General features: G+C 33.2%; 2 protein-coding genes and 1 pseudogene across 2 annotated transcripts; all 3 read left to right on the forward strand.

Annotated features, from left to right (window-relative positions):
* Positions 208–926, forward strand: LOC104761626 (annotated as a pseudogene).
* LOC104761627 (NAD-dependent protein deacetylase SRT1-like) lies at positions 2,947–6,744 on the forward strand. The gene is made up of 14 exons (XM_010484744.1): positions 2,947–3,115; positions 3,747–3,776; positions 3,891–3,983; positions 4,173–4,292; positions 4,413–4,513; positions 4,607–4,715; positions 4,813–4,892; positions 5,021–5,099; positions 5,263–5,316; positions 5,445–5,541; positions 5,654–5,736; positions 5,812–5,879; positions 5,965–6,067; positions 6,154–6,744. Exons 1-14 carry the CDS (start codon positions 3,017–3,019, stop codon positions 6,457–6,459), a joined length of 1,422 nt encoding a protein of 473 aa, XP_010483046.1. The 5' UTR covers positions 2,947–3,016; the 3' UTR covers positions 6,460–6,744.
* On the forward strand, positions 9,676–11,060 carry LOC104761628 (protein PFC0760c-like). The gene has a single exon (XM_019240274.1). It carries the CDS (start codon positions 9,683–9,685, stop codon positions 10,724–10,726), a length of 1,044 nt encoding a protein of 347 aa, XP_019095819.1. The 5' UTR covers positions 9,676–9,682; the 3' UTR covers positions 10,727–11,060.

Consider the following 15,918-nt stretch of genomic DNA (forward strand, 5'->3'; position numbering starts at 1 on the left):
ATCTATTAGATGACTGCTTAATTTCGTTTACTTCAATCAAAAAATTATATACAAACTGACCTACTAATTATGAAAAGAACCATGTACAGAACGAAATATGGGTGTATAATTTCTTCAAATTCAATTCTTAGCAATAACATTCATTTTGAAACAAAAACAATAATTCTAAAACATAAATCAACATGACTTACGTTATTCAAAAAAAAAAATGACATATAAGAATTTTTTTAAAAATACATATGAATCTTGATAAACTAACAAATTTTAGCCAAGAATGGACTCACAGTTCGTCAATAAATAACGACCCCTTGCGAGGGTAAGTACAACACAACACAAGCTTTTTTCCAATTCTTGAAAACAAAATTCAAAGCTTTATTTTCTCTCTTCATAGTCTCGACATGGCTTACGAAAGTAACCTAGTTGTGAATCAAATCATCGACTTGTACAACCAAATCTAAAACCTCGAGAGCTTAAAACCATCCAAGAATATCGACACTTTGTTCGGACAACTCGTGTCCACGTGCTTACCAACGGACACAAACAGCGATGTCACAGAAATACGAAGAAAAAGTCAAAGACCCGAGATCTCATCTCATCAAGCTTTGTGGTGAAGCCGAAGGTTATTTAGAGGAACACTTCTCAACAGTCTTAGGTTCTTTTGAAGACAACACACTAAGCCATTTACACATTTTTCCCTATTATACAACAACTATCTCAAACTAGGCAAACTCGAATTCGATCTCCTATCTCAACACACAACCCACGTCCCTACCAAGGTTGCCTTTATCAGTTCGGGTCCGATGCCACTTATTTCCATCGTCTTGGCCAAGTTCCACCTCCCCAAAACAACGTTCCACAACTTTGACATCAACTCACAGGCCAACAAACTCGCTTCAAGCCTCATTTCTCGATGGAGGTGGTTGTGAAGACGACGGTGATGTAGGCTGTGATGGCGGTGGAGAAGGAGGCTTACCGTATGGAGAGTAGCCTGTAGAAGAAGGCGGTTGAGGCGGTTGGTTACATCTTACATGGGTAAGGAGTGCACAAACCAGTGTTTGATGAATCCGAACCTGAGTTTAGGTTGACACAGTTGAGAAGTAGTAGATAAAAGGTGATAAGAGAAATATAGAGAAAAGCTTGATGAAGAGACAACATGATATGATATGATGACTTAGAAAAGATGGTGATGAGTTTGGTCTTCGTTTGAGATTTATAATAAAAAGATATGAAATATTTTCCTCAGTTTCGTATGATCTGCCGCATGGCATAACACATGTCGTAAGTGTTGGCGAATTTCTGAAGAAAACGTTTGTGTCTTTTCAACGGATGTAGACAAAATCTTCTCATGTAATGACAAATTAAAACGCATTTGTATTACTTTGGAATTTATATAGCGGTACCATATATACTCATGAAAAGAGATGTCCCAAAAAATACATGGTATGGGTAACATGAGTTTTAAGATGATCGTGTGAAAATTTAGTCTGAATCTTTTGTTATGGCCTACGGGAAATATAAAGAACTACGGATCGATTGTCATCTTAACGTACGTTGAAGAAATATCTTACCATTTGTCTTTTTTTTGTTTTTGTTTTCTGGTGAAAAACTTGGGTTTAATTAATAAAAATTATGTTATTTCCCTTTAGAGTTAATTAGGTGATATTATATGCTACTATGTATGGTACAATTGTTTAAAAAAATTTTTGGGAAGATTGTTGGATTATTAATTTTTGATCATTTTAAGGTGTGCATGAATTTGGTTATCGTCTTTGTCTGTTCCTTAGCATTCTCGGGAGATGATTGTTCGGGTGGGAATGAACGGTACCATGCACTAAAGAGACGGTTAACCTAGACACAAGTGTGAATGTGTGATGCTTTATGAAGACTACGTGAAGTGATACGCGGTTGTTTGGAGTATTTTAAGATGTTGGTTGAGAATAAATGTCTCTTGAAAATGTTGTAAATCTTAGATTTATGAGTTGTCGATTGCGATATTTTTGAGTATATTCAATCTGGATATGGGTATTGAAAATACCAAGTTATGTGGTTTTGAGTGACCGTCCAGATTATCAATATATTATGCGTGAGTCTCGTATTGTTCGACGCGAGTAGCCCGCGTAGTACACGTTATAAACATATACTATATTTTAGTTAGCTAGCGAAATGATTGATGGCATAACTTTTCCCATCACTAGTTGTTGCTGCATGATAGTGAAATGACAAACTCCTCTTTTGCTTTTAATGACGATATGATTTGTGTTACCATCAAAATATTGACCCAAAATGACGACGAGTATTCCGTAAACCTTTAAATAGATTGAATATCCAACAATATCTTGTAACTGGCTAATGTATAGTAGATAACAAATTTTGTTAAATATCCTTGATGACTTATACACGTAAAAAGTTTAGAAACAGATCTGTAAACAATGACCAGTATTAAGTTGGGTGCATAATATGTAACGTGAACTTGGAAAAAATTGCATAGTGAATATGTTCACATCTTTGAAGGCATATAAACAGCAAACAAGAAAAAAAAAAAAAAAAAAAAACTTCTTCCCATCATCGCATTTATTTTTATCTTTACTGAATGTGTTGAAAAACGCCTAACACATTTCACCAAGAAATGGGTTAAACTTGATCAATCTATCATCACTTTAGGTTCTACATTTTTACAATTAGGGATAAAATAGTCTTATATTTTATATATATATACTTTTTTTTTTGTGAAAATGTAAAAAAAGTTACAATGATAACATCAACTTAATTTAATGTAAAAAAATTATTTTATAATCTCTGTGTTTTTATGTTGTTTATTAATATCAAAAACTTCTTTATCAAGGGTTCATAATAATATCAAAAATAATTATTCCGGATTTATAATAAAAAATAATTAAAAAGAACGAAAATATAAGAAAGAAGAAGTCTATAAGAAAGAGAGATCCCCTCTGCTTTTTTTTATACATCGAGAAGAAGGGTTGTTGTTCTTGTCCAAAGGAGAAGACAAAAAAATCTAATGTCTTTAGGTTACGCAGAGAAATTGTCCTTCATTGAAGATGTTGGTCAAGTCGGCATGGCCGAGTTCTTCGACCCTTCTCATGTTCTACAATGCAAGGTTGTTCTTCTTGGGTTTCTTTATTTTGTTTCCTCTCTGGGTTTTTGTGGGTTTACTCGATTTTTTTTCTCCAGAATCTTATGTAATTTCACGTTTCGTTGATTGTTGTCTCTGGATTGGTCGCTTAGCAGTTTAGATTTCTTACAGTTGATCCTTCGTGTGTTCTGTCCTAGTGTTTGATTTTGGATCGCATGTTCATATTAAGCCTTTAACGCTTTATCATCTTGTCTTTTAGATGGGTTGTGATGGTTATTGAAGAGTTGAAGTATTACTTAATGATTCGTATAGTTTAGGTTTTACCGTACTTGTTTTTGTACTTGCATTGTGTTGTGTTAATTGGAAGAATTGGAATTGGGTATATCAAGCATCTTAAGATGAGCTAGGTCTCTTCACTTCTTGTGGGGCTCTTTAAATTAACAATGTGAACGGTTTTTATTTACTGATTGTGCAAAAGCCTTTGTGTGTAGAATTTGACTCTTTGTGTATCATTGTTTTAATCTAACTAGCCAAAATGTTTGGCAAATGAGGTTTGATAGAGGATTTGGTTGCTCGAATCTTGGCGTGTTTATTGTCTATTTCATCATTGTGCTAACTCTGATATTTGTCTGATTTTGGTTTTGGGAAAATGCAGATCGAAGAACTTGCTAAGATGATTCAAAAGGTTTTGGATCTGTGTCCTCTTTTCATATTCTTCTTGAAGCTTTTGCGTATTTTTGTTTTTGTTTCGTTGTTCTTATGTAAATATCTTCAAAAAGGATGGTTTTATGTTTTGCAGAGTAAGCATCTAGTAGTCTTCACAGGTGCTGGCATTTCAACTTCTTGTGGTATTCCTGATTTCCGAGGCCCTAAAGGAATTTGGACTTTACAGGTCTGAGCCAAGGCTTTTTACTCCTCTTTTCTTTGACTATTTTACTCTACGAGTTTGAGTTTGAATTCTATCATCGATTGGCTTGACTTGATGGCATTTCCTTGGACTGTCTGGTTATATATACCTATCGTTTAAAAAAGTATCATCTCGTAAAAGATAACACTTGTGATCCATGTTTATTGGTTTCAGCGCGAGGGAAAAGATTTACCTAAAGCATCTCTGCCGTTTCATCGTGCAATGCCGAGCATGACTCACATGGCTTTGGTTGAATTAGAAAGAGCTGGCATTTTAAAATTTGTCATCAGTCAGGTAATCCTCTTTCTCCCTACAGAGTTACTTTTTTGATGACCATGCTTGATCACTGAGAGGATCTTGTCTCCATGTTTACATCTCTAATATTCAATTATATGCTGCTTTGTAAATGATCAGAATGTGGATGGCTTACATCTTCGATCTGGAATACCAAGAGAGAAGCTTTCTGAACTGCATGGAGACTCTTTTATGGAGATGTGTCCATCATGTGGAGCTGAGTAAGGCAGAAATATATGTTATGAGAGCTGTCATTATCTATCATTATGGTCACTGGACCATAATCAGTAACAGATTTTCTCGAAATTTCAAAGGTACCTACGTGATTTCGAGGTGGAAACTATTGGATTGAAGGAGACATCAAGAAGGTGTTCTGTTCAAAAATGTGGAGCTAAACTTAAAGATTCGGTCTTGGATTGGGAGGTAACACAAAACCGTTGCCTTTGAATCAGAGTCCACCGGTTTTACTTAAGGAGTTTAAGAACGAAAAATGAATCTTTTTGTGACTCTTATACTGCAGGATGCTTTGCCTCCAAAAGAAATTGATCCTGCAGAGAAGCACTGCAAAATGGCTGATCTTGTACTCTGTTTGGGAACCAGGTAATCAATGACTCATAAGAACTCTCATGTTTGTTTCCTCAATACTTTGATCATTTAGCCAAGCACCTCCCTTCCCTGGAGTATCTCTTGTATTTTGATTGTTTTATGAGCCTAACCTCTTTATGCAGTTTGCAGATAACCCCTGCTTGCAATTTGCCTCTCAAGTGTCTTAGAGGTGGAGGCAAGATCGTGATAGTTAATCTTCAGGTAATTTTCATCTACACGAGTTTTTTATGGGTTCGCTGGACATATCTCGCTGTTGACTATAAGCCTTGACATTTTCTTTGGAATGTATATTGAAGAATGTGTTTTTTCTGGTCTGTGTAATTTTTCATGGTGAATTGTGGACTGGTTATATTCGTCCTTGCAGAAAACACCGAAGGACAAGAAAGCAAATGTAGTGATTCATGGTCTTGTTGATAAGGTAAGACTTTACCTCTTGTTGTTTCTACATTTCTGGACAAAATCTTAGTGATATATAACAGATTACTTTCAGCACTGCAACCAAATGGAGTCTTATAGATTGTTTTCCTTCAAAATTCTGATGTGCAGGTGGTTGCAGGGGTCATGGAATCTCTCAACATGAAGATTCCTCCATATGTCAGAATCGATCTTTTCCAGATAATCCTAACTCAAGCTTTAAGCGGAGGTAGCTTTTCCTGAATCTTACATGACCTGCATTGTAGTTGGGTGTGTCAAGCTTTTTTTTCTTATGTTAGGCTTCGTAGCTCTCACTCACATGTTTTTCATTTGTGTTACAGATCAGAGGTTTATTAATTGGACCCTGCGTGTTGCAAGTGTTCATGGATTGACTTCTCAGTTACCATTCATCGAATCGATTGAGGTAATCTCTAGAAACTACTAAACCAATGCCAAAAAAATCAAAGTCCTTTCTGATCTTTTTTCATTTGCAATCCAGGTTTCATTCTCAGATGACCAGAAGTACAAAGATGCAGTTCTTGATAAGCAGCCGTTTCTTATGAAAAGGTGAAACTAAACTCCTCCTTAGAAGTCCGTTCTTATCCTATGTCTTACTCTTCTTATACATTCATACATTCTCATCCTCTTTCAGGAGAACAGCGCGAAACGAAACTTTTAATATATTCTTGAAAGTTAACTACAGTGACGGTTGTGACAGTGTCTCCACTCAGCTTAGCCTCCCATTTGAATTCAAGGTTTATTAAGACTAGTACTATGAATGCACTTACATATCTTGACTCATGAGCATTTTTATCACACCGTTTTAAAAAAAACTATGTAGGTCTCAACAGAAGAGCGTGGTGAGATTATTGACAAGGAGGCTGTGCTACAAAGCCTGAGAGAGAAAGCGGTTGAAGAGTCCAGTTGCGGGCAGAGCGGTGTGGTTGAGAGAAGAGCGGTTTCTGAACCGAGAAGTGAGGCTATTGTGTATGCTACTGTGACCAGTCTCAGGACTTTCCTTTGTCAACAATCTCTGCATGCTAATGGAGAACTCAAATGGAAGCTGGAAGGTTCTGGAACGTCACGTAAACGTTCTAGAACAGGCAAACGAAAATCAAAGGCACAGGAAGAAGAAACAAAGGCATAGGAAGAAGAAGAAAAGGAAGAAGCTTTTGTGTATATAAAACAAACAAACAATAGGCTAACCGGCATTAATAGGGAATATGGAAGTTATCGGCGGCGTTTTGAGGGCTTGAGTGAATTTTGTTTTTGGTCCACACTCAGTTCTCTTAAACACAAGTTAACCAGGAATTGAAGATGGTAATCTTGGTTCGGTTTGGTTCAGTATCGGTCAAACTTTTGTAGAAGCTATTTGTATTTGTAGCTTCAACTTACGCAATCTGTTTGAATATCATAAAAAATTACATGATGACTCAGCAGCGATGCCATATAAAGAAAAGAATTTGGATGTTAGGAATGTGCACAAGTTCAGATATTAATTACAATTATGTTTACCATCTGGGATGTTCTGCGTGAATTTAGGTTTTAGGACATGTTCTACGACTTTCGTCCAGCAAATCATTTACATAAATAGAAAAATATTAGAGAGCAGAGAGAGAATCGAAATCAATAATTAACGACTTTGTAATTTGTATAATAAGACAGTAATATAAAAAGACCAGTTCTACTACTTCTAGCTGTATCTTGATCGAATTTTCAATATAATATGCCACAAAAATAAAAATAAAAAGTCAACCAAAATTAGCTGTATATTGATAGATCCTAAAACAAATTAAACTGTTGTGAAACTTCAAGTTCGAAGGTTGACATATAATATATTTTTGTTTTGCTAACAATGGCGAAGTTGAAATTCGGATAGTAACCACAATATGATACTAATACAAACCATTATACATTAGGTTAGAATCCGCTAGATGTGCCGATTTTTTCCGTCTATTACAACATATGTAGTTAAAATAATTGATCTAATTCTATTATAATAACATAGGTGATACTCCGTATTACAGCAGGGGATTATATTTTGTTAGTTACTTTTTTTATAATTTATATTTTTGTAATATAGTTTTTTATTTTGACTTATTTTCTTTGTTTATGTTTATTTGTATATTTAGAGTTACACAGTAAATTGAAAATCCTAATATAGTAAATAGTTTGTAAAATGTAGTTTTTCACGGAAACAAACACACCGCAATATTGGATAGTAGTTTTGTAAGAGAATAGACACTGCACAATATCAAATAATAGTTTTGTAAAAGATAGACACACTGCAATATCGGATAGTAATTTTGTAAGAGGATGCGTTTTTCTTTATTTTGGTTTGTTGTCAAAAGAGGAGAAGTTGCTTGTTAAAAACGTAATAAATATTAAATATTTATCAAATATATCAAATATTAACAAAATTGTAAAAAACCAATTTAATTTATAGTTTGATAAAAATACTTGTTTTAACGGGTTTAACTCAAACTTTTTTTTAGATTTTAAAAATATTAAGAGTAAAAATATTAATATTACTTAAATATTTTATAGACTTAAATATATTATAATATTTTAAACTTTCGACGGAGTTCAAATATTTATAATAATTTAACACTCTATAAAATTTTAAATATTTATAATCTCTTAAACTTTTTTAAAAAACGTAAATATATTATAATATGTTTACTTTTTAAAATTTTAAATATGTTCAAATATATAACCAAATTAAACTGTTAAATTTGGATACCTGATAAATCAAGCTTCCTGCTCATTTGTACTCAAAACATATTAGTCATATATTTATAGTGATTATGAACCATATTCCAAAATATTTAGTACTTTACATATATAAATTTCTGCTTTTTTTATTCTTTACATATATATTAATCATAATTAATTACTATAATTTCGTTAAGGAAATATTGAAAAATCTAAACTAAATGATGATTTGTTTTTATTTAATTGTATTAAGTTGATTTTTTGTTTACGTAAATATCTCACAATATAAAAGAAAAATCAAATAAGTTTACATATATATATAATTTGGTATTTAATCTATTGATTATTTTGGAAGCAACAAAGTCACAATCCATAAGTATTAAAGATTTCTCATTATTATTAATATTCGTAATAATTATAGGGATTAAGTATGGTAGTAGTTAATACTCTCTTTGTCTCATAAAGATTGATGTTTTGGGATATTTTTTTGTCCCACAAAGATTGATGTTTTGTAAACTTCAAGAATTAATCATTGAAAATATTTAAATTTTTGAATTGTTATTGGTTTAAAATTAAATAATAACTCTTTAGTCAAAGAAAAAAATATATTTAAACTCAGTAATTATTGTTTTCTTAAAATATGTAAAAGTTTATAAACATCAATCTTTTAGAGACAGAGGGAGTATTTGATATTACTGAAACCATTAAATACTCGGATACCAGTTTCCTTATTTATAGGAATTATACCTCTGTTTGGTGACATGAATAATTATTCTTGAACCAAAGAACATACATGATCCGAATATTATAAACCTGGAGTACAAAAAGATCTCCAAATTTTATTTCTTCTATTTTCGGGTTAAAGAGGATCCGCGTCCCGACCCAATCATAATTAAGTGGTCGAGCAAGGGATATGATGATCATTTAGATAAATCGTAACTATAGATTAATTTAATTAAATTAAGTAATTTTCTAATCATTTTTAATGAAAAACGTACCAAAATAAAATTATCATTGGCATCTAATGATAATAAGTCTATTGAGTACTACTCCTTTAATAGTATAGATCAGTTATGTAGATATTACAAACAATTCTACTACGGTACACAACTCTTTCCGTAACACAACTTTTTTCGCAACCCATGAAATTACGACTAATAAGCATGCGACATTCGAGACATTTGCATAGCCGTGCCTAGAGTTTTCAAGGCCATAGGCAAAATTATTTAAATAATTTTTAGCTAATATACTAAAAATATATGCTACTTAATTTTAGCTATCCCTTCGGATCGTTTTTTTTCCGATCACAACTCTTAATTTTAGATAATTATATTGTGTAACAATTTTCAATAATTTTTTTGAAGATTGCATTTATTTATGGTAGTTCTTCATGTCTTTTTTTACTTTACTTGTTTGTTAGATCACTATACAATTATTGTCATCAGAAACTATTAAAATATTTCCCAATATAATACATCAGTATTAGTTTTCTTTGAAATGTTTCTAGTGAATATATTATAAGAGATTGGACAGCTGTTGGAAAACAATAATGAACGACTTTTTCTTGGAGTAAAGAATATTATATAACGACGAAGTCCACTAGCTGTATTCACAAACTTTTAATATTAGATTAGATGGCAGAGTAAATAATATATATGCAAGGTGGGGGAGAAGGAGATGAAGAATATCACAGAAATCCAAATCCCCCTAATATTATTGTAGCAGTCATGAGTTCTGTGGGTGTATTTCGTAAGGTGGAAAAGGATGAAAAATCATATTGGATATACACATTAACACATCCCGATGAAGCACTAGCCATGGATCCTTTTTTTCTTTGTCCTCGTGCGCGTCTCAAACTCCTAAAGCTCAAACTAAATATGCCCGTTGATGATGATGATGATGATGACGACAGCGACGATGGTGGTGGTGGTGACGATGGCGATGAAGGTAGTGGCAAAGAAGAAGACGACGACGATGATGATGATGGCAAAGTAGATGGCGATGAAGATGGTGGCAAAGTAGATGACGATGACGATGATGATGATGATCCAAAAGACGATGAAAAAGATGCTCACGAAAATGGTGGCAAAGTACCTAACGATGACGATGACGATGACTTTGACGATGACGATGAAGATAAATATGTCGATGATGATGATGATGATGATGATGATGATGATGATGAGGATGATGATGAGGATGATGATGATGATGAAGAAGAAGCATCCCATGTGTATTTTGGTGATGATGATGCTATTCCTGAGTTGTCCCCGTACAATTCATCCCCTCACTTCTTCACCAAAGGAAATGGTGATCAGCAAGACAAATCTTTGCTTGATTGTGACCACCCTGGAATCTGTAAACTCCCTGTAGTGCCTCTTTTTTGGTGCAACAATGAAGAACCTGATCGTGAAGAATTCGAGTGCGGCGCATGCGAAATGGATATGCCCAGCGCAAGCTATTTTGCATGCCTCCAATGTAGAAAAAAGTTTCATAAAGAATGTGTTGAATCTCCACTTGAAATCAAACACCCTTCCCACCCCTATCATTTTCTTCGCCTTTACAGTTTTGCAAGCACGGAAATGATTTGCAACCGTTGTAAGGAAGTTGTCTTCGACATGTTTTATCACTGTACTACATGTGATTTGAGTATGCATCCTGTGTGTGCGATGAAGACGGTACCCTTTGTTTTGTCGTGATAAGAATAAGCGGTCGATGTGAAATTTTGAGACGCTGTGAGAAGCGATGGGTCCAACATCTGGACCGATCGGTCCACTTTAAACCAGCCAAAGTACTAGAGTGTATCAGACCGATCGGTCCAACATCTGACAGAGATCGGTAATATTTCCTTGACGGCCAGTTCGAGTTTTCTTAGCCCGTTTTGTTTTTCTTATGTCTGTAATAAACGACTTATGCTTTGTGTTTTTTGAGTTTTTGAAGCTTTGAGACTTTTGTAATTTATCTTTTGCAGATTTGAGATTCATTCATTTTTCTTCACAATTGGTGAAGAATTCTAAACTCTTTTACTCTTTATTTCATCAGTCCAATCTCGTTGTGTTGTTTCTTTTGCTATGTCTAAGTAGTTTCTTAACTGGGATTTGGGTTTCTAAGTAGGGGATTCAATGATTTGATTGTTGTTAGAGATTTTAAACTCTTATATTCTTTTTATTTACATGTTCTTAATGCTATAATATAACTGATATATTACTTTCTAAGTTTTTCTATGCATCAAAAGTGTTCAATGTGAATTGAACAATGTATTTCTAATCAACTAAAATTGATATTAGAATGCACTGTGAACTAAGTGGACTTGTTTGATGATGCAAAATTGACTAAGAGGTTGCAAATGAAAGTTTAGCAAATGAGTAGTCAACGTTAATGACTAATTCCTAAAAAGGGTTAGTTTAATTTTGTGCCCATGTTTGTGAACGGTTCTTTGTAGTTGAATTTCTATTTCGTTACTTTATTTGTTGTTGATCTCTGAATTACCATGTAACCCAATGTTCGCTATTATACAAGTTTACTCGTTTATTCCCTACGCATTTTTATTAAAGAACATAAAAACCAAACAAATATCTTTTGCTTTAGCTAATTAAAACTCTCATAAATCTTTAGTGTACCACGGGTTCTTGTGGATCAACTCTGAATCAACTAGCTTCGATTAAGTGTATCCGGTAAATATTCGAACAATCACGTTGAAGTTGCTGATTTTGGATCTCATGTACGCTTTATCTCTTCTTCTAGATAGTTGTGATGGCACTACTTAATGATTCAATTAATAGGGTTTTTTTTTTCTTCTTAATTTTGTTAAGAGGAGGGGACACAATTGTCTCCCACCATTTATTACTGTAAACAAAAAAAATTGCATCCTAACATTCTGCGGGATCGGAGTCCCATTTGCATCATCAGCTAATAACTAAAGAGTAACATCCGTACAAGAATCAAATAAATGCAAACCCACATCTAATGAAATCCCATAGTCGCTAACCCATATGCTAGACGATTAGCCACCCTATACACATGAGCCATACATACTAACCAGTCCTTAGAAAAAAGCATTGGCCTAAGCACCAAGATAGGCAGGGGATGAGAATCCCTTTCCCCAAACTTCAGAAAAACCAACAACCAGCTCCAAATCCACCTCCAACTCCACCAGTTTGAACCTATGATCCCATGCAATCAGTCCCATAGTATAAACCCCATAGTTCTACCAAATGGGTTGTGAAAATCCCTATATGTACCACAAACCCACTGAGCCAAGATTCACCATATTCCCTAATAGCACTATCAACAGAGGTTAGACCTGAGTTCCCACGAGATACACCATTCGTGGTGACTTTAACCCACCCATCACTTGGTTTCATACAAAAAATTAACCTCTCTACTCGAAACTTTGGTGTGTCTTTTACTCCTACTCATGAGTGAGTCCTTGTGGCATTTGTTGCTAGATCTTTGAGAAAATGCACCCTATCCCAACAGTTGCCTCTGTCCCCAAAAACATATATGCATCTCAATCTTCAACCCCAGCAAACTGCCATGCTAAAAATAGTGGGCCACTCAGCCCTAGCCCCATATTATCAAATAACCTTTGCAAAAGTGAGTTATCAAAAAAAAATTTACCCAGATGAAACTGTTTTTTGAGCCAGGCGAATCAACTTAGAAATAACCATCATCTTGAAACTATTCTTAAGCCTAATCACCATCATCTTTGTGATCACCTTAAACAAAACATTACACAAGCTTATTGGCCTAAAATTGGGTTATCCTCTCGGGCTTTGCCACTTTCGCCAAAAACACTAGTAACACATCATTTGTTGACCTCTTAAGCACACTTGAATCAAAAAAATTCAGTACAAACATTGTTATCAAATTCCCCACAACCTTCCAACACTTTTGATAAAACACCGGTTGAAAACCATTCGGTCGTGGGGCTTAAAACTACCATACTCTTCACTGCGATCTCAACTTCAGCTTTCGTAAACTGTTTATCTAAAGCAGCCTTCTCATCTCTACTCAAAGCCGTGAAACCTCTTTTGGCATTATCTCCCTGTTCGTACTAACCCCATCCAGCGAGTATATTTCCCTGTAATAATGCCAATTTCTCCAACTCACCCTTGTCCACCACCCACTGGTCATCCTCATGCTTTAGGCATTCTATTGTTTTTCTTTTTCTCCAAATAATAGTAGAAAGGTGAAAATGATGTATTCTTATCCCCTAGAGTAATCATATTTTCTCTTGATTTCTAAAATCATAATGTCTCTTCCTGTTCTAACAACACATCAAAGTACCTCAAAAACTGTTCTTCCTTAGCAATCAAGGCAACTTTGTCCCAAAAAAAAAAGAAGAAGCAATCAAGGCATCTGTTTGAGCCGTTTCCAACAACTCTTAACTCTACAACCAATTTTTTCTTCCGTGTATGGAAATCACCAAAAACTTCTTTATTCCACTTTTTTAACTTCCACTTTAGTCGATTAAGTGGTTCTAGTGTTGATAACCCGGAATCCCACAAAGTATGACGTAATTAAGTATTTAAAACCTACATGATGCAACCAAGCAGCTTCAAAGCAAAATGGCCTTCTCGGTCCAGATTTTGTTCCGGACATAACTACACACACAATAAAACATGATCTGATGACAAAAACGGAAGATGTTGCACCACTACTTCGTACCACTTTAACCTTGCTTGTGCACAATACAGAACCTAATCCAACCTCTTACAAATGAAAGTACTCTCCACATGATCCCTTTTCCATGTATACCTCCCACCCGTAAAATACATGTAAATCAATGATAAATCAACCTCTAACGATTTGATTTGATTTCAGTTAATTGGGTATATTAAAAAGCATATTTTCAATCCTAAGCAATTGATGTTAATTTCAAACTATATAAGTTTCTACATCTTTATAAAAAAAACTGTTGTTATAAATTTTGTCTGCCACTATACTACGATACTACGTTGTTATAAATTAGTTGGTTTTAAAGATAAAATTTGATCTCATTCATCGCACGCACAACACTTGTTTACATACGATTTAGAGTTAAGGAGATGTATGAACTATAATTATGTTTGATGTTGTATAATTTTACGAAGAGATGTATAAATTAAAGGGCTCTAGTGGGACTTCTTTAATATTTTGTGTGATGTTGCAGTTGACATTGTCCTACTCCTACGTGATCATGTCCCCCTCTTTTTCGTCCACCTCTTATTTTGAGAAAAAAAAAAAGAAAGATCGCAATAAATAACGACTTTTCTAGCTATAACCAAAAAAATTTAGAAAAAGACCTTAGGCTTAGGTCCTTGACCAAAAATTATTAATATATAAATCAATTTTAGCTGTATCTTGATGGATTTTATTATATAATATAGAAGACAAGCATGCTGCCATGCTCAATAAGCCGGATCCCAATAAGCCCGTAGTTGTTATTTTCAATTAGAAAACGAAATGGTGGACAGGTAAACTATAAAAGTAATTAATGATCAACGATGAGATGTTGTTAGGTAGTGGTGGACAAGTAATGATCAATATGAGATGTTATAAGACATAATATAGAAAATACTTATGTTGTGCTCAATTTTTACGCATTTTCTTGTAGACGTTTCTAATTAGTCCATTTGATAGACAGAACATGTAGTTTGTTCTAACTATTAAAACCGTATAGTTAAACTAATAGATATTTTTCAAATTTAGATTTTATCAACAAATAAGATGTTTCAAATTCAGATGATCGCTTCAAATACGAAATCTAATTTGAATTTTCGATGATCGCTTTAAATAGTAAAATAGCAATCCTACTAACTGTTTTTTATGGATGTTTTTAACAAAGATTGTAATTCTTTGGAAATATGTTGTAATTTCATTAATTTGAAAATATTTTACAATGACGTCTTCGAAAAAAATTACACCACTTATTTAAGATTGTGTATTTTCATTATGTTATTATATTCATATTATTTTATTCCAACTCTTCTTTCTACTAGTTTGTATTTTACTATGTCTATTGAAATGTTTATATATTTTCTAACTCTGTATATATTTTCTATTCTTAATAACTACTCCCTCCGTTTCAAAATATAAGATGTTTTAGAAAAGTTTTTTGTTTCATAATATATGATATTTTCAAGTTTCTATGCAACTTTTAGATTAGTTTAGTATTTTATATTATGCAGTATTGTTTCTGATTGGTTGAACTTAATCTGCGTGTTTTAATTAAAACATCCTATATTTTGAAACGGAGGAAGTACCATTTTTTCTGCTAAAAAAAAAGTAACTACCAATTTTTTTGTGATTCGGCAGTCGGCACACATTTTTTTTTATAATAGAGTATGGATGAACTGAAACAATTTTAATTCCAATAACTAACATTAATACATCATTTCAAATTTAAAAGGTTTTCATATAATTCTTCATCTAACCGAAGAGTTTTAGAATGATTAGAACTGAATTTGTATATATGCCACATACGGTAGAGTTTATTGATAGTAACTTTTTATATATACTTTCTCCGATTCAAATTAGTTGTTCTTTAAAGTTATTTTCACAAGAATTAAAATAATTAACTAAATTTTTTATTTTATCTTTTTTTAAAAAATATATTTTTAATACATTAAAACAATTAGGATAAATTTAATTTTTTTACCAAACATATGTATTGAAATTCTAAAACGACAATTATGAAACAAATATTTTACTCAAGCATGACAACTAAAGAAACCTGGAAAGAATATTATATTTGGTGATACATGTTCATTCAAAATTGTGTAAATCATAACACATGGAATTTTTAAATCCATATGGAATTGTAAATTTTTGAAATCAAAACACATGGATTTTGAAATAACATGTTTTATCCTTAGATTTGAACCCTTCTATTTTACACTTTCAAATC

Source organism: Camelina sativa, chromosome 18, assembly GCF_000633955.1.
Source record: "Camelina sativa cultivar DH55 chromosome 18, Cs, whole genome shotgun sequence".
NCBI classification, from domain to species: domain Eukaryota; kingdom Viridiplantae; phylum Streptophyta; class Magnoliopsida; order Brassicales; family Brassicaceae; genus Camelina; species Camelina sativa.

Excerpts from the sequence above, each read along its gene's own strand:
- LOC104761627 (XM_010484744.1), top strand. The coding sequence starts at position 3,017 with ATGTCTTTAGGTTACGCAGAGAAATTGTCCTTCATTGAAGATGTTGGT. Across the intron at positions 3,984-4,172 it reads AAGGAATTTGGACTTTACAG|CGCGAGGGAAAAGATTTACC; the intron begins GTCTGAGCCAAG and ends TATTGGTTTCAG. Across the intron at positions 5,542-5,653 it reads AACTCAAGCTTTAAGCGGAG|ATCAGAGGTTTATTAATTGG; the intron begins GTAGCTTTTCCT and ends TTTGTGTTACAG.
- LOC104761628 (XM_019240274.1), top strand. The coding sequence starts at position 9,683 with ATGCAAGGTGGGGGAGAAGGAGATGAAGAATATCACAGAAATCCAAAT.